The sequence below is a fragment of the Theropithecus gelada genome, chromosome 14 (genome assembly GCF_003255815.1).
Source record: "Theropithecus gelada isolate Dixy chromosome 14, Tgel_1.0, whole genome shotgun sequence".
In the NCBI taxonomy this organism is placed as follows: Eukaryota; Metazoa; Chordata; class Mammalia; order Primates; family Cercopithecidae; genus Theropithecus; species Theropithecus gelada.
The window spans coordinates 93,033,026-93,053,219 of NC_037682.1; the positions used below are offsets into that span (position 1 = coordinate 93,033,026).

A 20,194-nucleotide genomic window follows, 5' to 3' on the forward strand; every position below is an offset into this window, starting at 1 on the left:
AATGTTCAAAAAATTATTATCTGTTTAAGGCCTTTTAGTGAGACTGAAGTCAGTAAGAATCTGGGCATTTTGATTTTTCTGTAAAATTACCTCATCTCCACTAGAACACTGAATTCCATTAACTTTTCTTAGTATGTATTTTTTTAAAAGATTCAACAAACAGGTATCTATTTTTCTTTCTGTTTCATGTAATTGAATTTTCAGTAACAATTCATCTATTGTATTTCAAACCTTTCAGGTAGAATAATAACTGAGAGTTATATTAAGGCGAACTGGGAAGAAATTCTTTTTCTAAAAGAGCCATTGAATTTACTTGGGGACTAAAAGGATATAATATGTTTAATTCTTGATCAGATATTAGAAAAATAATTTGGTCTATAGCAGTACAAGGGTATTACTGATGTGAAGAGAATGTAGTTTTTAAAAAAGTTCTATTCTTAATTATTGGAGTAATGCCTTCACAAACAATTGCTATACATGTATTCTCCTGGCTCTGCAGTCTAAGATTTAACCAAATGAGAATTTCATCCTTGTTATTCTTTCAAGTACTTGGCTCCTACAGAGCTGTGGTGAGGGAGCAAAAATAGCTGATAAGTAAAGTGACTGAAATTCTTCTATGATGATATAATCCAAGTTCTCTCTGTTGCTGGGTGATATACTCCCTTTGTCTGGGTAAAATTAGAGGATTAGTGACTAGAGATTCTTTTCTCTGTATGCTATTTTTTTTTAAAGTAATTTATGTTTAGGAATTTTGTTTTCTCCATTTACTTCTGATACTTTACTGTACTCTGAATACTATTTTGATTTGTTATATGACTTTATACATTGTTTTATTTTCAACCAAATAAGGTTGGTTGAATTAAGGTTTAGAATAGATGGGGCATTTATAAAAAATGGTCAATTTATCATTTCTGAGCTACCGTAATATCTGTGGTTGAACAGGTAAACCTAAGCTATTTCTTATTAGCATAAGTTTAATGTATGCAATTTCTGACTCATCAATAAGACTCAATGTGTTCTCTATTTGTTTACATTTCTGCAACACATATTAGGGTCCCAAATATTTTGAACTGCTGAAACATATACTATCACACACTGTTTTATGTTGTAGTTAATTTACTGCATAGAGTGTTTTAACAATCTACTAATACAACAAACATAGTACATTTTTTATTACATGCTGTATATAAAAATTATTATTACCTGGCAACAATTTAGACCACTTGACTACTGAAAGAAGTTGCCTCTCGCCTAGTTGATTAAGACTTGTCAGCAAAGAACTGGAGGTGTCAGGTTTTGAGTTGTCATGTCCTGCATAGATCACATCTGGTTCAATGCTCACTAACAGGTTGATCAGTGGTGGAATCAACTGTATGTCTTGACCTGGTGGAAAAGTGAATCTCTGGCTTAGGGCTTGGCTTTCATTTGGAATGCCCACTGGCTGTGGGAGAGCAACAGCATCTAGTGCTCTCATAACTCTGACTTTATTGAACTTTTTAAATTTTCGACCTACAGAGAAGAAAAAAAAGGAGGTTCATGTAAATATATAGAAACTCCATATCCCAGCATAATATTATTTTTCCTAAATCTTAGAATCATCACATTATACATTTTAGCATCAATCGAATGAAATGAAATAGAATAAAATTAAAACATGTGACGCTTGATTAAAAAAAGTTTAGGCCTCAGACTTGGATTAAATAATTAATTACATCAACAATCACTGGGTGGGTGGGGTGTGGGTAATTATACCAGTATTCTGCAGGGGTTATGGAGCTGTGTAGGAGAAGATATGAAAAAAAAGACAAACAGTTTTAGTAGAGACTAAACTCAGTATTGGTCCATATTCTGACAGAACAGTCTTCCAAAAGCTAATGCTACAGACTACATTAACTGAAACTTAGTCTATAGTGGTTGTTAAATCTTCTTGGGGGCTTTATTCTTTTAAGAATATGTTAAAAGAAAAGCATTTGTTTGCCAGCCACACAAAATCTTTTTATACAATTTCAGTGGGTTCATTGATATCTTAAAATCAATCCAGCTCTACTTTTATGAGATCTAAGACTCAAAATTAATAAACCTTTTTCTAAATTAATGAAAGAAGAAGTTTACACCCATGCTGGTCAGATCACATTTGTATTTCTGGATGATTTCTAGAGTTTCTACTTTGATGAATTCTGATATGTTAGGGGAAAAAGATGGATGGTGAGATGAATAGAATCTGCTTTATGAGAAATGATTGAAGGAGAAAAAGATGCTTATTTGGGCTGCTGGTAGTTCACAGATGCCTTGAGGAGACATAGAGGAAGTTCTGGTGATGTGATATCAGGCTGGATTCAGCCCCACCTGCTTTGTGCCAGGCAAGGGCTACTTATCAGTGTGAAGTGGCTGTTTAGCCAAGGGAAGGCTGACAACTGCAATTATCTAAGCAGAGGTTACAGTCTGCTGGCTCTAGTATCAGATCATGCCCACAGATATGTTTTGTTTGGCTCAGACAATGCTGACCAGAATTACGAGACCATCCATGAATTACTTAGGTGGCAACAATCTGTTAAAGCTTAGTTGCAATGGTTGCCTTTGGATGGGGGCATGGGTATTCCAGTTTGTCCAGTTCCCTCCACAAACTGGTGGTACACCAATGGTCTCTTTTCTGAAGTCTTGTCACTCTAGCCACTTATTTACCTGGTCTCTGTAAACATTTGTCTCTGAGATTTCTGAACTCAGGGTATTGTCATAAAGAAAAAGGATCATACTTGTTCTATAAAACCCCAAGGAATGGCCAGGTATGGTGGCTCATGCCTGTAATTCCAACACTTTAAGAGGCCGAGGTGGGCAGATTACCTGAGATCAGAAGTTCGAGACCAGCCTGGCCAACATGGTGAAACCCCGCCTCTATTAAAAATACAAAAATTAGCTGGGTGTGGTGGTGGGCACCTGTAATCCCAGTTACTCCAGAGGCTGAGGCAGGAAAATCACATGAACCCAGAAGGCAGAGGTTGCAGTGAGTCAAGATCATGCCATTGCACTCCAGCCTGGGTGACAAGGGAGAAACTCCATCTCAAAACAAACAAACAAAAAAAACAAAAAAAAGCCCCGACGGGTTGAGCTAGAACTTGTAGGAGATGGGAAAACAAAACAATTGCCATGGTTAGAAACAAAGGGAATTCAAAATTATTTGCAGAGATCAAATGAGCTTTCTGGGGGAAGGAATGAGTCACAAACGGAAGGGAAGGAACAGTTAGAGTATAAGGAAGGGAAGGAACAGTTACAGAGTATATGGTATATGCCAGGAACTGTGTGTGTGTGTGTGTGTGTGTGTGTGTGTGTGTGTGTGTGTGTGTGTTGTGTCTAAGGGAAGAAAATGTTAAGAAGAGGGCTAAAGTTTTCCTGTCCTTGACTATAATCTTCAACAAAGGCACCACCTGTTTGTCATCTTTATTTTCTCCAGTGTCTTTTGGCAATACATGTCTGCTAAATGAATGAAAGAATACAGTACTGTCTTTTCCATCTTCCACTCTGAATATCTTGTCTTTATTATCTATTATTTATTAGTTGTCTCTCATTCCAGCTGATGGATGAGGTTTTAAGGGATAGAATCAGAAGCAGAGGTAATGATTTGGGGGAGGCTTAGGGGGAATATAGCCCCATTTGGAAAATATTTTCTTTGTGTCCAATCTACAGTATGGCTACCCCTGTACTCTGCCTTCCCTCCTGTTACACTTCATATTCCTGACATTTCAGTACCAAATCTTAGTCCTTGTCACCCACTCAGGGACTTTTCTCTGAAATCATCTGCCCTCTTGTCCGCATCCTCTAATAGTCCCTCTCACACATAATCTATTCCGTGGAGAAACATCACTCTCTCCATTTCCTCTCCTCCAATTCTCCCTTGAACCTTCTCCAGTCAGGTCATTCCTCTCCTTATCCCAACCAAATTATTCTTGGCAAGGCCTTCAAAGATTTCCAAATGTCAAAAAACAATGGCCAATTCTCAGTCCTGGACTTAACCCGGGTAAGTACTTAACACACTGATCATTTCCGTCTTCTTTTAACGCTCTTATTCATTTGGCTTCCACATATTTCATTCTTGTAGTCACTCTTTCAGTCTCTCTGTCTAGCTGTTTTTCATCTTCTCCACTTCTAAATCTTTGAGTACCCTGAGCTCAGTCCTCAGACTTCTCTTAGATAACTATGCTCTCTTTCTAAGTGTCTGCACCTAGTTCTATGTCTCTAATATCATCTAGACATTAATGATTACCAAATTTGCAGTCCTAGTCCCAGCTTTTCCCAAAAACTCTAGACTCAACTATCCAGCTGTATTCTCAGCATCTCCACTTGTATTTCTCTCTTTCTTTTTTTGTTTTTTTTGTTTTTTTGAGACGAAGTCTCACTCTGTGCCCAGGCTGGAGTGCAGTGGCGCGATCTCAGCTCACTGCAACCTCCGCCTCCCAGGTTCACACCATCCTCCTGCCTCAGCCTCCCAAGTAGCTGGGACTACAGGCGCCCGCCACCATGCCCGGCTAATTTTTTGTATTTTTAGTAGAGACGGGGTTTCACCGTATTAGCCAGGATGGTGTGGATCTCTTGACCTCGTGATTCCCCCGTCTCGGCCTCTCCACTTGTATTTCTAACAGACCCCTCAAATTAATATGTCTAGAGCAGAACTTTGATGCATTGGCCCAAACATGCATCTTCCAGGTTTATAACTTCATCTATACCTGCTCTAGCCCCAAACTCTAGAGTCATTATTGATACCTCACTTATTTTCTCACCTCATATCTAATACATCAGCAAATCTGGTGGATAACGATGAAAATATAACCCAAATTCAAATCCCTGTTTCCACTGCTTGCACCATAATTTACATCCCCACAATCACAGTTGGACTACTGTAACATACGCTGGCTGGTTTCCCAGCTTTTGTTTTTTGTAGCCTATTTTCTATACAACTTTAAAGACTTAAATCAGACTATGTCATTCTTTGCTTGAATTTTCAGTGACTCCTGATCCTGCTTAGAATGAAGTTAAAATTCTTATCAGGCTCTACAAGGCCCAATTTACTCTTGCATAGTCTCTCTTCTGTTCTCCCTCATGCTCCCTTCATATTGATGCCCATCTTGCCCCTGAAGTGTGTTTCTGCCTTGGGGTCTTACACTGACAGTTTCCTCTGCCTGAAATGATTTTTTCCTTGGATATTTGCATGGCTTGCTTCCTCACCTAATTTATATTTCTTCATATCACCTTACCAGATAGCTTGTTCTTGTCTATCCTATAGATATTTATAACATATATATCCAGAATATACAAAGAATTATTACAAATCAGAAAGAAAAGGCACGAACAGATATTTCACAGAGGAAGAAAAATATAGACAACAAAACACAACGATATGACTGACCTCATTAGTAACCAAACAAATGCAAAGTAAGACCACAATGAGACATCATCTACCTAAAATGGCAAGGACACAGAATACAGGAACACACAAAACAATAAAGAGCTGCCATGGAGTGTAAACTACCACTTTAAAAACAATCTAGCATTATCTAGTAAAGCCCAACATGAGCATGTATTACAATCAGAAATTTCATGCCCAGGTGTGCAGGTTACCTATAGAAACTCTCACACATGAACCACCAGAAGACATGTGCAATAATGTTCACAACTGAACTGTAGGTAAAGTACAGCAAATATCAAGTGGAAGCACATGTTAATACATGAGAATAAATAAATGGGAGATATTCATACAATGAAATCATACAGTATAGAAAAAAAACCAGAATAATACAAATCAAAACAAAAAACACACAAATATAATATTAGGCAGTAAGATCAAATTGCATAAATATACATACCATTTCTATGGAGTAGAAAAAATATCTCAAAACTAAAAATCTATTGGTGAGAAATACATAGATATTAAAAAATACTATAGAATAATATAAGAAAATGACCAACTCCAAATTAAAGATATAGAGGTTTCTGGAGAAAGGGAAAGAGGAAAGTGATAAATATGCAATCAGTTTCAAGTGTAGTGAAATATTTATATTTTCCTAAGCCAACTGAGTCCAGAGGTGGATATTAATCATAGTGTTTCTATGTCATTTGCTTTATATGCATTTTTTGTATGACTAAAATATTTTATATTAAAAAGTATGGCTTATTCTTAGGATACAAAATCAATGTGCAAAAATCACAAGCATTCCTATACATCAATAACAGAGAAACAGAAAGCCAAATCATGAGTGAACTCCTATTCACAACTGCTGCAAAAAGAATTAAATGCCTAGGAATACAACTTAAAAGGGATTTGAAGGACCTCTTCAAGGAGAACTACAAACCACTGCTCAAGGAAATCAGAGAGGACACAAACAAATGGAAAAACTTTCCATATTCATAGATAGGAAGAATGTATATTGTGAAAATGGCCATAGTGACCAAAGTAATTTATAGATCTAATGCTATCTCCATCAAGATAATATTGACTTTCTTCACCAAATTCGAAAAAACTACTTTAAATTTCATATGGAACCAAAAAAGAGTCCGTACAGCCAAGACATCCTAAGTAAAAAGAACAAAGCTGGAAGCATCACGCTAACTGACTTCAAACTATACAAGTCTACAGTAACCAAAACAGCATGGTACTGGTACCAAAACAGATATATAGACCAATGAAACAGAACAGAGGCCTCAGAAGTAACGTCACAAATCTACAACCATCTGATCTTTGACAAACCTGACAAAAATAAGCAATGGGGAAAGGATTCCCTATTTAATAAATGGTGTTGGGGAAACTGGCTAGCCATATGCAGAAAACAAAGTAGACCCCTTCCCTATACCTGATACAAAAGTTAACTCAAGATGAATTAAAGACTTAAACATATGACCTAAAATCATAAAAACTCTAGAAGAAAACCTAGACAATACCATGCAGGACATAAGCATGGGCAAAGACTTCATGACTAAAACAACAAAAGCAATGGCAACAAAAGCCAAAATTGACAAATTGGATCTAATTAAACTAAAGACCTTCTGCAGAGCAAAAGAAATTGTCATCAGAGTGAACAGGCAACCTACAGAATGGGAGAAAATTTTTGCAATTTATCCACATGACAAAGGGCTAATATCTAGAATCTAAAAGGAACTTAAACAAATTTACAAGAAAAAAAAAACATCAAAAAGTGGGTGAAGGATATGAACAGACACTTCTCAAAAGAAGTATGTGGCCAATAAACATGAAAAAAAGCTCATCATCACTGGTCATGAGAGAAATGCAAATCAAAACCACAATAAGGTACCATCTCACACCAGTTAGAATGGTGACCATTAAAAAGTCAGGAAACAAAGATACTGGAGAGGACGTGAAGAAATAAGAAAGCTTTTACACTGTTGGTGGGAGTGTAAATCAGTTCAACCATTTTAGGAGAGAGTGTGGTGATTCCTCAAAGATCTAGAACCAGAAATACCATTTGACCCAGCAATCCCATTACTGGGTATATGCCCAGAGGATTATAAATCATTGTGCCATAAAGACACATGCACATGTATGTTTATTGCAGCACTATTCACAATAGCAAAGACTTGGAACCAACCCAAATCCCTATCAATAAGAGACTGGATAAAGAAAATGTGGCACATATACACCATGGAATACTATGCAGCCATAAAAAGGAATGAGTTCATGTCTTTTGCAGGGACATGGATGTCATCATGTAAATTCTCAGTAAATTAACACAAGAACAGAAAACCAAACACTGCATGTTCTCACTCATAAGTGGGAGTTGAACAATGAGAACACATGGACACAGGGAGGGGAATGTCACACATGAGGGCCTGCTGAGGGGTGGGGAGCTAGGGGAGAGATAGCATTAGAAGAAACATCTAATGTAAATGATGGGTTGTTAGGTGCAGCAAACCACCATGGTACATGTATACCTATGTAACCTGCACATTCTGCAAACGTATCCCAGAACTTAAAGTATTAAAAAAAAAAAAAAAAAAAAAAAAGTTTGGGGGTTGCTGGCTGGCAAGATGGCCGAAAAGGAACAGTTCCAGTCTGCAGCTCCCAAAGAGATCAACACAGAAGGTGGGTGATTTCTGCATTTTCAACTGAGGTACCCGCCTCATCTCATTAGGACTGGCTAGACATAGCTGCAGCCCATGGAGGGCGAGCCAAAGCAGGGTGGGGCATTGCCTCACCCAGGAAGTACAAGGGGTGGGGAAACTCCCTCCCTTACTCACAGCCAAGGGAAGCTGTGAGTGACCATGCTGTAAGCAACAATGCATTCTGGCCCAGATGCTACGCTTTCCCCACAGTCTTTGCAACCCGCAGACCACGAGATTCCCTCGGGTGCCCAAACAACCAGGGCCCTGAGTTTCAGGAACAAAACTGGACAGCCATTTGGGCAGACACTGAGCTAGCTGCAGGAGTTTTTTTCATACCGCAGTGGCACCTGGAATGCCAGTGAGACAGAACCATTCACTCCCCTGGAAAGAGGGCTGAAGCCAGGGAGCCAAGTGATTTAGCTCAGCAGATCCCATCCCCATGGAGCCCAGCAAGCTGAGATCCACTGGCTTGAAATTCTCACTGCTAGCACAGCAGTGTGAAGTAGACCTGGGATGCTGGAGCGTGGTGGTGGGAGGGGTGTCCACCATTACTGAGGCTTGAGTAGGCAGTTTTCCCCTCACAGTGTAAACAAAACCACCGGGAACTTCAAACTGGGTGGGGCCCACTGCAACTTGGCAAAGCTGCTATAGCGAGACTGCCTCTCTAGATTCCTCTCTGGGCAGGGCATCTCTGAAAGAAAGGCAGCAGCCTCAGTCAGGGGCTTATACATAAAACTCCCATCTCCCTGGGACAGAGAACCTGGGGGAAGGGGTGGCTGTGGATGCAGCTTCAGCAGACTTAAACGTTCCTGCCTGCTGGCTCTGAAGAGAGTAGCAGATCTCCCAGCACAGCGCTCATCCTCTGCTAAAGGACAGACTGCCTCCTCAAGTGGGTCCCTGACCCCTGTGCCTCCTGATTGGGAGACACCTCCCAGCAGGGGTCGAGAGACACCTCATACAGGAGAGCTCTGGCTGGCAATCTGGTGGGTGCCCCGCTGGGATGAAGCTTACAGAGGAAGGAACAGGCAGCAATCTTTGCTGAACTGCAGAGTCTGCTGGTGATACCAGGGCAAACAGGGTCTGGAGTGGACTTCCAGCAAACTCCAGCAGACCTGCAGCAGAGGGGCCTGTTAGAAGGAAAACTAACAGAAAGGAACAGCATCAACATGAGCAAAAAGGACATCCACACAAAAACCCCATCTGAAAGTCACCAACATCAAAGACCAAAGGTAGATAAATCCATGAAGATGAGGAAAAACCAGCCCAAAAAGGCTGAAAATTCCAAAAATCAGAATGCTGCTTCTCCAAAAGATCACAACTCCTCGCCAGCAAGGGAATAAAATTGGATGGAGAATGAGTTTGACAAACTGACAGAAGTAGACTTCAGGATGTGGGTAATAAGAAACTCCTCAGAGCTAATGGAGCATGTTCTAACCCAATGCAAGAAAGCTAAGAACCTTGAAAAGAGGTTAGAGGAATTGCTATCTAGAATAACCAGCTTAGAGAAGAACACAAATGACCTAATGGAGCTGAAAAAAACACAGCATGAGAACTGCGTGAAGCATACACAAGTATCAGTAGCCAAATCAATCAAGCAGAAGAAAGGATATCAGAGATTGAAGATCAACTTAATGAAATAAAGCATGAATACAAGATTAGAGAATAAAGAATGAAAAGGAATGAACAAAGCCTCCAAGAAATATGGGACTTTGTGAAAAGACCAAACCTACATTTGATTGGTGTACCTGAAAGTGATGAGGAGAATGGAACCAAGTTGGAAAACACTCTTCAGGATATTATCCAGGAGAACTTCCCCAACTTAGCAAGACAGGTCAACATTCAAATTAGGAAATACAGAGAACAGCACAAAGATACTCCTCAAGAAGAGCAACCCCAAGACACATAATTGTCAGATTCACCAAGGTTGAAATGAAGGAAAAAATGTTAAGGGCAGCCAAAGAGAAAGGTCAGGTTACCCACAAAGGGAAGCCCATCAGATTAACAGCAGATCTCTCTGCTGAAACCCTACGAGCCAGAAGAGAGTGGGGGCCAATATTCAACATTTCTAAAGAATTTTCAAACCAGAATTTCATAGCCAGCCAAACTAAGCTTCATAAGCGAAGGAGAAATAAAATCCTTTACAGACCACCAAATGCTGAGAGACTGTGTCACCACCAGGCCTGCCTTACAGGAGCTCCTGAAGGAAGCACTAAACATGGAAAGGAACAACTAGTCCCAGCCACTGCAAAAACATGTCAAATTGTAAAGACCATCAATGCTAGGAAGAAACTGCATCAACTAACAGGCAAAATAACCAGCTAGCATCATAATGACAGGATCATATTCACACATAACAATATTAACCTTAAATGTAAATGGGCTAAATGCCCCAATTAAAAGACACAGACTGGCAAACTGGATAAAGAGTCAAGACCCATTGGTGTGCTGTATTCAGGAGATCCATCTCACATGAAGAGACACGACAGGCTCAAAATAAAGGGATGGAGGAATATTTACCAAGCAAATGGAAAGCTAAAAAAGGCAGGGGTTGCAATCCCACTCTGATAAAACAGACTTTAAACCAACAAAGATCAAAAGAGACAAAGAAGGGCATTACTCTGGTAAAGGGATCAATTCAACAAGAAAAGCTAACTATCCTGAAAATATATGTATTCAATACAGGAGCATCCAGATTCATAAAGCAAGTTCTTAGAGAGCTATGAAGAGACTTAGATGCCCACACAATAATAGTGGGATACTTTAACACCCTACTGTCAATATTAGATCAACAAGACAGAAATTTAACAAGGATATTCAGGACTTGAACTCAGGCTCTGGATCAAGCAGACCTAAGAGACATCTACAGAACTCTCTACCCCAAATCAACAGAATATATCTTCTTCTCAGCACCACATCGCACTTATTCTAAAATTGCCCACATAAATGGAAGTAAACACTCCTTACCAAATGCAAAAGAATGGAAATCATAACAGTCTCTCAGACTACAGTGCAATCAAATTAGAACTCAGGATTAAGAAACTCACTAAAAACTGCACAACTACATGGAAACTGAACAACCTGCTCCTGAATGATTACTACATAAACAACAAAATTAAGGCAGAAATAAGTAAGTTATTTGAAACCAATGAGAACAAAGACACAATGTGCCAGAATCTCTGGGACACAGCTAAAGCAGTGTTTAGAGGGAAATTTGTAGCACTAAATGCCCACAAGAGGAAGCGGGAAAGATCTAAAATTGACACCCTAATATCACAATTAAAAGAACTAGAGAAGCAAGAGCAAACAAATTCAAAAACTAGCAGAAGACAAGAAATAACTAAGACCAGAGAAGAACTGAAGGAGACAGAGACACGAAAATGAAAAATCCTTAAAAAAAAACAGTGAATCCAGGAGATGGGTTTTTGAAAAGATTAACAAAGTAGATAGACCACTAGCCAGACTAATAAAGAAGGGAGAGAAGAATCAAATAGACACAATAAAAAATGATAAAGGCGATATCACCACTAATCCCACAGAAATACAAACTACTATCACAGAATACTATAAACATCTCTATGAAAATAAACTAGAAAATCTAGAAGAAATGCATAAATTCCTGGACACATACACCCTCCCAAGACAAAACCAGGAAGAAGTCAAATTCCTGAATAGACCAATAACAAGTTCTGAAATTAAGGCAGTAATTAATAGCCTACCAACCAAAAAGAAAACCCAGGACCAGACAGATTCATAGCCGAATTCTACCAGAGATACAAAGAGGAGCTGGCACCACTCTTTCTGAAACTATCCAAAACAATAGAAAAAGAGGGAAATCTTCCCTAACTCATTTTATGAGGCCAGCATCATCCTGATACCAAAACCTGGCAGACACACAACAAAAAAGAAAATTTCAGACCAATATCCCTGATGAACGTTGATGAAAAAATCATCAATAAAATACTGGCAAACCAAATCCAGCAGCACATCAAAAAGCTTATCCACCACAATCAAGTCAGCTTCATCCTTGAGATGCAAGCCTGGATCAACATATGCAAATTAATAAATCTAATCATTACATAAACAGAACCAATGACAAACCACATGATTATCTCAATAGATGCAGAAAAGGTCTTTGACAAAATTCAACACCCCTTCATGCTAAAAACTCTTGATAAACTAGGTATCGATGGAATGTATCTCAAAACAATACGAGCTATTTATGACAAACCCACAGCCAATATCATACTGAATGGGCAAAAGTTGAAAGCATTTCCTTTGAAAACTAGCCCAAGACAGGGATGCCCTTTCTCATCATTGCTATTAAACACAGTAGTGGAAGTTCTGGCCAGGGCAATCAGGCAAGAGAAAGAAATAAAGGGTATTCAAATAGGAAGAGAGGAAGTCAAATTGCGTCTCTTTGCAGATGACATGATTTTATATTTAGAAAACCCCATCCTCTCAGTCCAAAACCTCCTTAAGCTGATAAGCAACTTCAGTGAAGTCTCAAGATACAAAATCAATGTGCAAAAATAAGAGGCATTCCTATACACCAATAATAGACAAACAGAGAGCCCAAACATGGCTGAATTCCCATTCACAATTGCTACAAAGGGAGTAAAACAGCTAGGAATACAACTTACAAGGGATGTGAAGGTCCCCTTCAAGAAGAACTACAAACCACTGCTCAATGAAATCAGAGAGGACACAAATGGAAAGACACTCCATGCTCATGGATAGGAAGAATCAGTATCATGAAAATGGCCATACTGACCAAAGTAATTTATAGATTCAGTGCTATCCCCAACAAGCTAACATTGACTTTCTTCACAAAATTTGAAAAAACTACTTTAAATTTCATATGGAACCAAAAAAGAGCCTGTATAACCAAGACAATCCTAAGCAAAAAGAACAAGGCTGGAGGTATCAAACTAGCTGACTTCAAACTATACTACAAGGCTATAGTAGCCAAAATAGCATGGTACTGGTACCAAAATAGATATATAGACCAATGGAGCAGAACAGTGGCCTCAGAAATAACACCACATATCTACCATCTGATCTTTTACAAACCTAACAAAAACAAGCAATGGGAAAAGGATTCCCTATTTAATAAATGGTGTTCGGGAAACTGGCTAGCCATATACAGAAAACTGAAAGTGCACCCCTTCCTTACACCTTATACAAAAATTAACTGAAGATAGATTAAAGACTTAAACGTAAGACTGAAAACCAGAAAAACCCTGAGGAAAAACTAGGCAATACCATTCAGGACATAGGCATGGGCAAAGACTTCATGGCTAAAACACCAAAAGCAATGGCAACAAAAGCCAAAATTGACAAATTGGATCTAATTAAAGACCTTCTGCAGAGCAAAAGAAACTATCATCAGAGTGAACAGGCAACCTACAGAATGGGGGAAAATTTCTGCAATTTATCCATCTGACAAAGGGCTAATATTCAGAATCTACACGGAACTTAAACAAATTTACAAAAAAATAAACAACCCCATCAAAAAGTAGGCAAAAGATATGAACAGACACTTCTCAAAAGAAGACATTTATGTGGCCAACAAACATATGAAAAAAAGCTCATCATCACTGGTCATGAGAGAAATGCAAATCAAAACAACAATGAGATACCATCTCATGCCAGTTAGAATGGTGACCATTAAGAAGTCAGGAAACAACAGATGCTGGACAGGTTGTGGAGAAATAGGAAAGCTTTTACACTGTTGGTGGGAGTGTAAATTAATTCAACCACTGTAGAAGACAGTGTGGTGATTCCTCAAAGATCTAGAACCAGAAATACCATTTGATCCAGCCATCCCATTCCTGGGTATATGCCCAAAGGATTATAAATCATTGTACCATAAAGACACATGCACACGTATGTTTATTGCAGCACTAATCACAACAGTAAATATTTGGAGCCAACCCAAATGTCCATCAATGAGAGACTGGATAAAGAAAATGTGGCACATATACACCATGGAATACTATGCAGCCATAAAAAATTTAGGATGATTTCATGTCCTTTGCAGTGACATGGATGAAGCTGGAAACAATCATTCTCAGCAAACTAACACAAGAACAGAAAGCCAAACACTGCATGTTCTCTTGTAAGTGGGAGTTGAACAATGAGAACACATGGACGCAGGAAGGGGAATGTCACACACCAGGACCTATTGGGGGTGGGAAGTAGGGGAGGGATAACATTAGAAGAAATACCTAATGTAGATGATGGGTTGATAGGTGCAGAAAACCACCATGGTGCTTGTATACCTATGTAACAAACCTGCACGTTCTGCACATGTATCCCAGAACTTAAAGTATAATAAAAAATTAGAAATAAAAAAAAATTAAAAAGCATGGTTTATTTAAATATCATGCATTGAAAAGATAAGATGAAGAGTCTAGGAAACAGTATTGTACAATTATTCTTGATGTATACGTAACTGAATCTGGATGATGATACTATGAGAATAAATTTTTATGACAAGTGATATGAAAAGTTTTTGAGAGAGATTTATTAGAAGTGAAAGCTTAAATATAACCTAAAAATAAAAATTTTGAAATATCTCAGCAAAAATCCTATAGAGAATGAGAGCTGGGAGAAGAAAAGCTTGTAAACCTTGTTAGCGTGTTTTAATAAAATAATTTGGTAAAACAGGGCAGACAAAATTATTATTTAATTCTGATATAATAAAAGAGGAATACAGATTTTTGTATTTTCAATAGATTTTTCTATATCTTTACTATTTTTTTAAACTACAAATGGATTTTTTTTTCCCAACAGAGTTTGTGCTATAATGTCTCATAATAGCTATAATGTGCTATAATGTCTCAAACTCTTTTCCATTTTCTTTCTTTGCTAGCTTGGTCAAGTTTCCCTTTATTTTCTCATTCTTATTTAACTTATTCTATTAATTCAGAAGTTCTACTTTGCTTTTCCAGTTTGCTAGTGTTTGCATTCCCATTCTGAAAAATCTCTGTATTTTTCTTTTATTATATCAGAAGAATCTCTGTAGTTCAGGTGAATTTATACTACCGTCTTTATACTACCTATATAAAATCGTCTTTATACTACCTATATAAAAATATGGAAGGATGTCTAGAGGCATGCTTCTACTTCAGATTACCAAAATGATGATGACTACTGTGTAGCGCTGGGATCAGTCCACTGGCACTACACTTAAACCCTTTATAGCACTGATAGTGTTTGCCTTCCGTTTTTCAGGATTCACCTCCAATTTCCAGATCAAAACAGAAAGTGCCTTTGTATACACTTCAAAGAAAACAAAGATGCTTGACAACAGGAAATATAAAATGAAATCAGGTATTTTCCAAAAAACAAAACGATACTAGAATTGATTTTTTTAAACGTATGTCAATCATTCAAATAAAGTGAACTACAATGGAGAAAATATTTGAACCCCTCAATTCTAACTTTTTACTGAGTCTAGAAAATAATAGATACTACTGAAAAGCTCTAGTTGGTAACCACAAAAGACATCCCATACAAACACAGAAAAATTTTAAGCAAAGAAATGAGAATGAATACACTGAGGACTATCCCCAGTTAGCACGTGTGAGATGGTGTTTAGGGTGAACAACCAGACTGATGAGAAGACATCAGTTGGCTGCAGGCTTCAATGCAGTGAACTCAGGGAGCAATGTGAGAGGTGCTGTCTCTGGGAGATGCTGATTCAAAGGCCAGGATTTGGGTGGAAAAAGAGATGCCCATAAGAGGAAAATTATGTGAGGTCTAGAGAGGTAGGTGGTAGCCATCATCCCCAGTAGATCTTGCCTTAAAGAGGAAAAATGATTTTTGTTCTTAGAGTATTAAAGGCACAGAACAGGACTCTATACTTCTAGAAAAGATACCACTGTGTCCTAAATTCAAGAATTTTGCAATTCTTCCAAAGAAGACTTGTAGCCTTGTTGGCTGTCAAGTGTAGGAGGAGAAAACAAAAAAACAACAAAAATCTTTACTACACAACCCATACTCTCTAGCCCAGAAAGTTATTCTCTTTGCCATGAGAAGTGGTTGAATCTAGGTGGAGGAGGAGGTAGGGGGAGTAGGAGAGAAACTGGCTAACACAACCTTTTAAAATGTGAAGATAAGGCTTTCTACCAAAAAAGAAAATAGAAAAAAAGAAAAACCCATATAACCTATAACTGTGGATTTAAAAAATTTTCAACAAAGATAACTATTCATTTAATCATCGTTTTATGTAGAAAGCTACTTATTTTTGAAAGAGCTAATTACCTTATACTGGTTTAGCATTTTTACAACTGCAAAATATAAAGCTGTATTCATTTCAGATGTTTTGTGAGTCATTAAACAAAAATGTTTTCTAGAAGAAAGAAGATGGAAGCAGAACACCTAAAGTAGAAGATATATTACCATCCTTAAGGGCGTAACTATCTTCCCACTCAGTGCTGTACAGCAGTGAACTAAAGCAAAAGTTCACTGTGACCTGTTGAAGGTAGGGAAGTGATTCATTAAAAACAAGAATCATATGCAATGAAGAAATCAAATAACTCAAACATAATTGTTATAATCAAAACATAGGCACCAGAGCAGATAAGAACAAACTGCTCCTAACAAAATCTATGTCATGACATGCCAAAACATATTTATGACCTCTATTATTCTACTGTAAGATTTTATTAAATATTTTTAAAGCTTTCTAATATTCTCTCATGTTTTATCTTTTGTTATTCAAATGTTCTCAGACATGAGAATTCTATGTCAGAAATGAGAATTCTCAACCATATTGAGATATTGGTATAAAAACAGACACAAAGACCAATGGAACAGAATAGAGAACCCAGAAATAAAGTCGTGCATTAACAGTCAACTCATTTTTGACCAAGGTGCCATGGACTTACGGGGAAAGGGCAATCTGTTCAATAAATGCTGCTGGGAAAACTGGCTACCTATATGCAGAAAATGGAACTAGATCACTATCTCTCACCACATACAAAAATAAAATCAAAATGGATTAAAGACTTAAGTGTAAGACCTGGAACTACAAAACTACTACAAGAAAACTTTGGGGAACTGCTTTAAAACAGTTGAGCAAATATTTTTGTAGTAGGACCTCAAGGCATAGGCAATCAAGGCAAAAATTGACAAATGGAATTTCATCAAGCTAAAAAGCTTCTGCACAGCAAAGGAAATAACAAAGTGAAGAGACAACTTAAAGAATGAGAGAAAATATTTGAAAACTATTCATCTGACAAGTTTAATAATCAGAATATATAAAGAACTCAACTCAATAGCAAAAAAACCCAAGTAATCCCATTTAAAAGTGGGCAAAATATCTGAACAGAAATTTCTCAAAAGAAGCCATACAAATGCCAACAGATATATGAAAAAATGCTCAACATCACTGATCATTGGGGAAATGCAGATCAAACCCACAATAAGATATCATCTCACCCCAATTAAAATGGCTGTTACTAAAAAGACAAAAAATAAATGCTGGTGAGGATATGGAGAAAAAGAAATGCTCATACACTGTTGGTAGTAATCTAAATTAGTACCGTAACTATGGAAAACAGTATGGAGGTTCCTAAAACTAAAAACAGAACTACCGTGTGATGTAGCAATCCTACTACTGGGTATATAGCTGAAAGAAAGAAAACTGATATATGGAAGAAATATCTGCATTCACATGTTTACTGCAGCACTATTCATAACTGTCATTTACCCCTCCTGTGTGGAGATCTTGGTGCAGGGGGGCCCTCTTTATTCCATGCCAAAGTAGATCTCCAGGCACCTGGAGCACCCACTCTCCTGAATCAGGAGCTTAGGATGCCCCTCATGCAGAGAATCTGGAGTTAAAGAGGCTTCCTAGCTTCATGTCTATGTCCAACTCTGGGTGCTTGGGGGCCACCTACTGATTCGTCCTTGGGACTGGTGCTTGTGCCTGCCATCAGGGGACCTGCAGGTGGACCTGCTGGGTCCAAACCTGCCCTTTGTGGCTCCCATCTCCCTGGGGCTGAGCAGGGAGTGCTGACTACCGTGCATTCTACGAATCAGTATCAGCCCATTGCCTGAGTCAATGGAGAGCTTTCGCTAGTAAACAACGATCAAGTATATATCCAGCCACATTGGTCACAGCCTGCTCTTACCTATAAGTGCCGCCTATGGGCTTGTGGGATGACCCGCAGAGCCCAGTATAAAACCTGATGAAAGAAGTACATAGGGCTGTAGAATCAAAGTGAAAAGACCCTACCCAGCATTCTGTAGAGGCACAACCCCTAGAAAAAGGGGAAAAGGGAAACAAAAAAATTATTATTAAAATAATAACAATACCATTATAGGGAAAGAAAAAAAAAAAGAAAAACTCCTACTCACATGAAAATAATTACAAAAATTTGAAGTGCCAGTGTCTCCAGATGAGAAGAAACCAGTGCAAGAATTCTGGCATAATGAAAATCCTGATTGTAGTGACATCACCAAGGGATTGCACTAGCCCTCCATCAATGGTCCCTAACCAAGATGGAAACTCAGAAATGACAGATAAATAATTCAAAGCATGGATTGCAAGGAAGTTCACTGTAATCCAAGACAAGGTTGAAAACCAACACAAACTTCTAAAGCAATCTAGGAAATTAAGAAAGAAATGAACATCTTAAAAAAAATCAATAGTAGCTTCTGGAGTTGAAAAACTCACTTAAAGCTTTCAATTACATTTTGAAATTCCTTATCAATAGACTGGATCAAGCAGAAGAAAAAATTTTAAAGCTTGAAGGCTGGTCTTGTGAACTAACCCAATCTGATAAAAATAAAGAAAAAAATTATTTTAAATGAGCTGATTTTGAGACATATAAGACTATATAAAGCAACAAAACCTATGAACTATTGGCATTCCTGAGAGAGTAGGAGAAAAAGCAAACAAACTGGAAAATATATTTGAGGGAATAATTCAAGAAAACTTTCCTAATCTTGCTAGATAGGTAGAAATCCAGAGAACACCTGTGAGATACCATAAAAATGAACATCACTGGCTGGGCGTGGTGGCTTACGTCTGTAATCCCAGCCTTTGGGAGGCTGAGGCAGGTGGATCATGAGGTCAGTAGTTCAAGACCAGCCTGGCCAAGATGGTGAAACCCCGTCTCTACTAAAAAATACAAAAAATTAGCCAGGCAAGGTGGCAGGCACCTGTAATTTCAGCTACTCGGGAGGCTGAGGCAGGAGAATCCATTGAACTTGGAGGGCAGAGGTTGCAGTGAGCCGAGATCTCACCACTGCACTTCAGCCTGGGTGACAGAGTGAGACTCTATCTCAAAACAAAACAAAACAAAACAAAACAACAACAACAAAAAAATCACCAAGGTATATAGTCACCAGACTGTTCAAGGGCAACATTACAGAAAAAAAAATCTTAAAGGCAGCCAGAGAAAAACGCAGATCACATACAAAGGGAACCTCATCAGGATAATAACAGATTTCTCAGCAGAGGGTTGCAAGCTAGGAGAGACTGGGGGCCTATTTTCAGCGTTCTTAAAAGAAATTCCAACCAATAATTTCACATATTGCCAAACTATGGTTCATAAGTGCAGGACAAATAAAATCTTTTCCAGGTAATCAAGTGCTAAAGGAATTTGTTACCACTAGACCATCCTTATAAGAGATCTTTACACGGGAGTTCTAAACATGGAAACAAAAGAACCATACTTGCTTCCACATAAACACACTTAAGCACATAGCCTGCACACCCTACAAAGCAAAAACACAATAGAAACAACAAAGCAAACAGCTAACAACTAAACAAGGGATCAAAACCTCACATATAAAAATTAACCTTGAACATAAATGGTCTAAATGCCTGATATGGTTTGGCTCTGTGTCCTCACTCAAATCTCATGTTGAATTTTAATTCTTAATGTTTGGGGGGACCTGATGGGAGGTGACTGGATCATAGGGGCAGATTTCTCCCATGCTGTTTTTGTGATAATGAGTGAGTTCTCAGGAGATCTGATGGTTTAAAAGTGGTAGCACTTCCCCTGTCATTCCCTCTCTCTCTCCTGCTCTGCCATGGTGAGATGTGCTTGCTTCCCATTTGCCTTCCACC

At 38.3% G+C, this 20,194-nt stretch overlaps 1 protein-coding gene across 6 annotated transcripts in view; it reads right to left on the reverse strand.

The window, feature by feature from the left end:
- PGR (progesterone receptor) overlaps positions 1 to 20,194 on the reverse strand; it is a 99,952-nt gene that overhangs the window by 31,320 nt on the left and 48,438 nt on the right. For 4 of the 6 annotated variants that reach the window (XR_003115609.1, XR_003115608.1, XM_025356323.1 and 1 more), the window contains one exon: positions 1,204 to 1,509. The exons of the other annotated variants lie outside the window; for them this stretch is intronic. Coding sequence is in view for 2 of the 4 variants with exons in the window: in XM_025356323.1 (XP_025212108.1) it covers positions 1,204 to 1,509 (306 nt within the window). In the remaining 2 variants the exon portion in view is untranslated. The remainder of the gene's footprint in view (positions 1 to 1,203; positions 1,510 to 20,194) is intronic. 6 annotated transcript variants of the gene reach the window in all.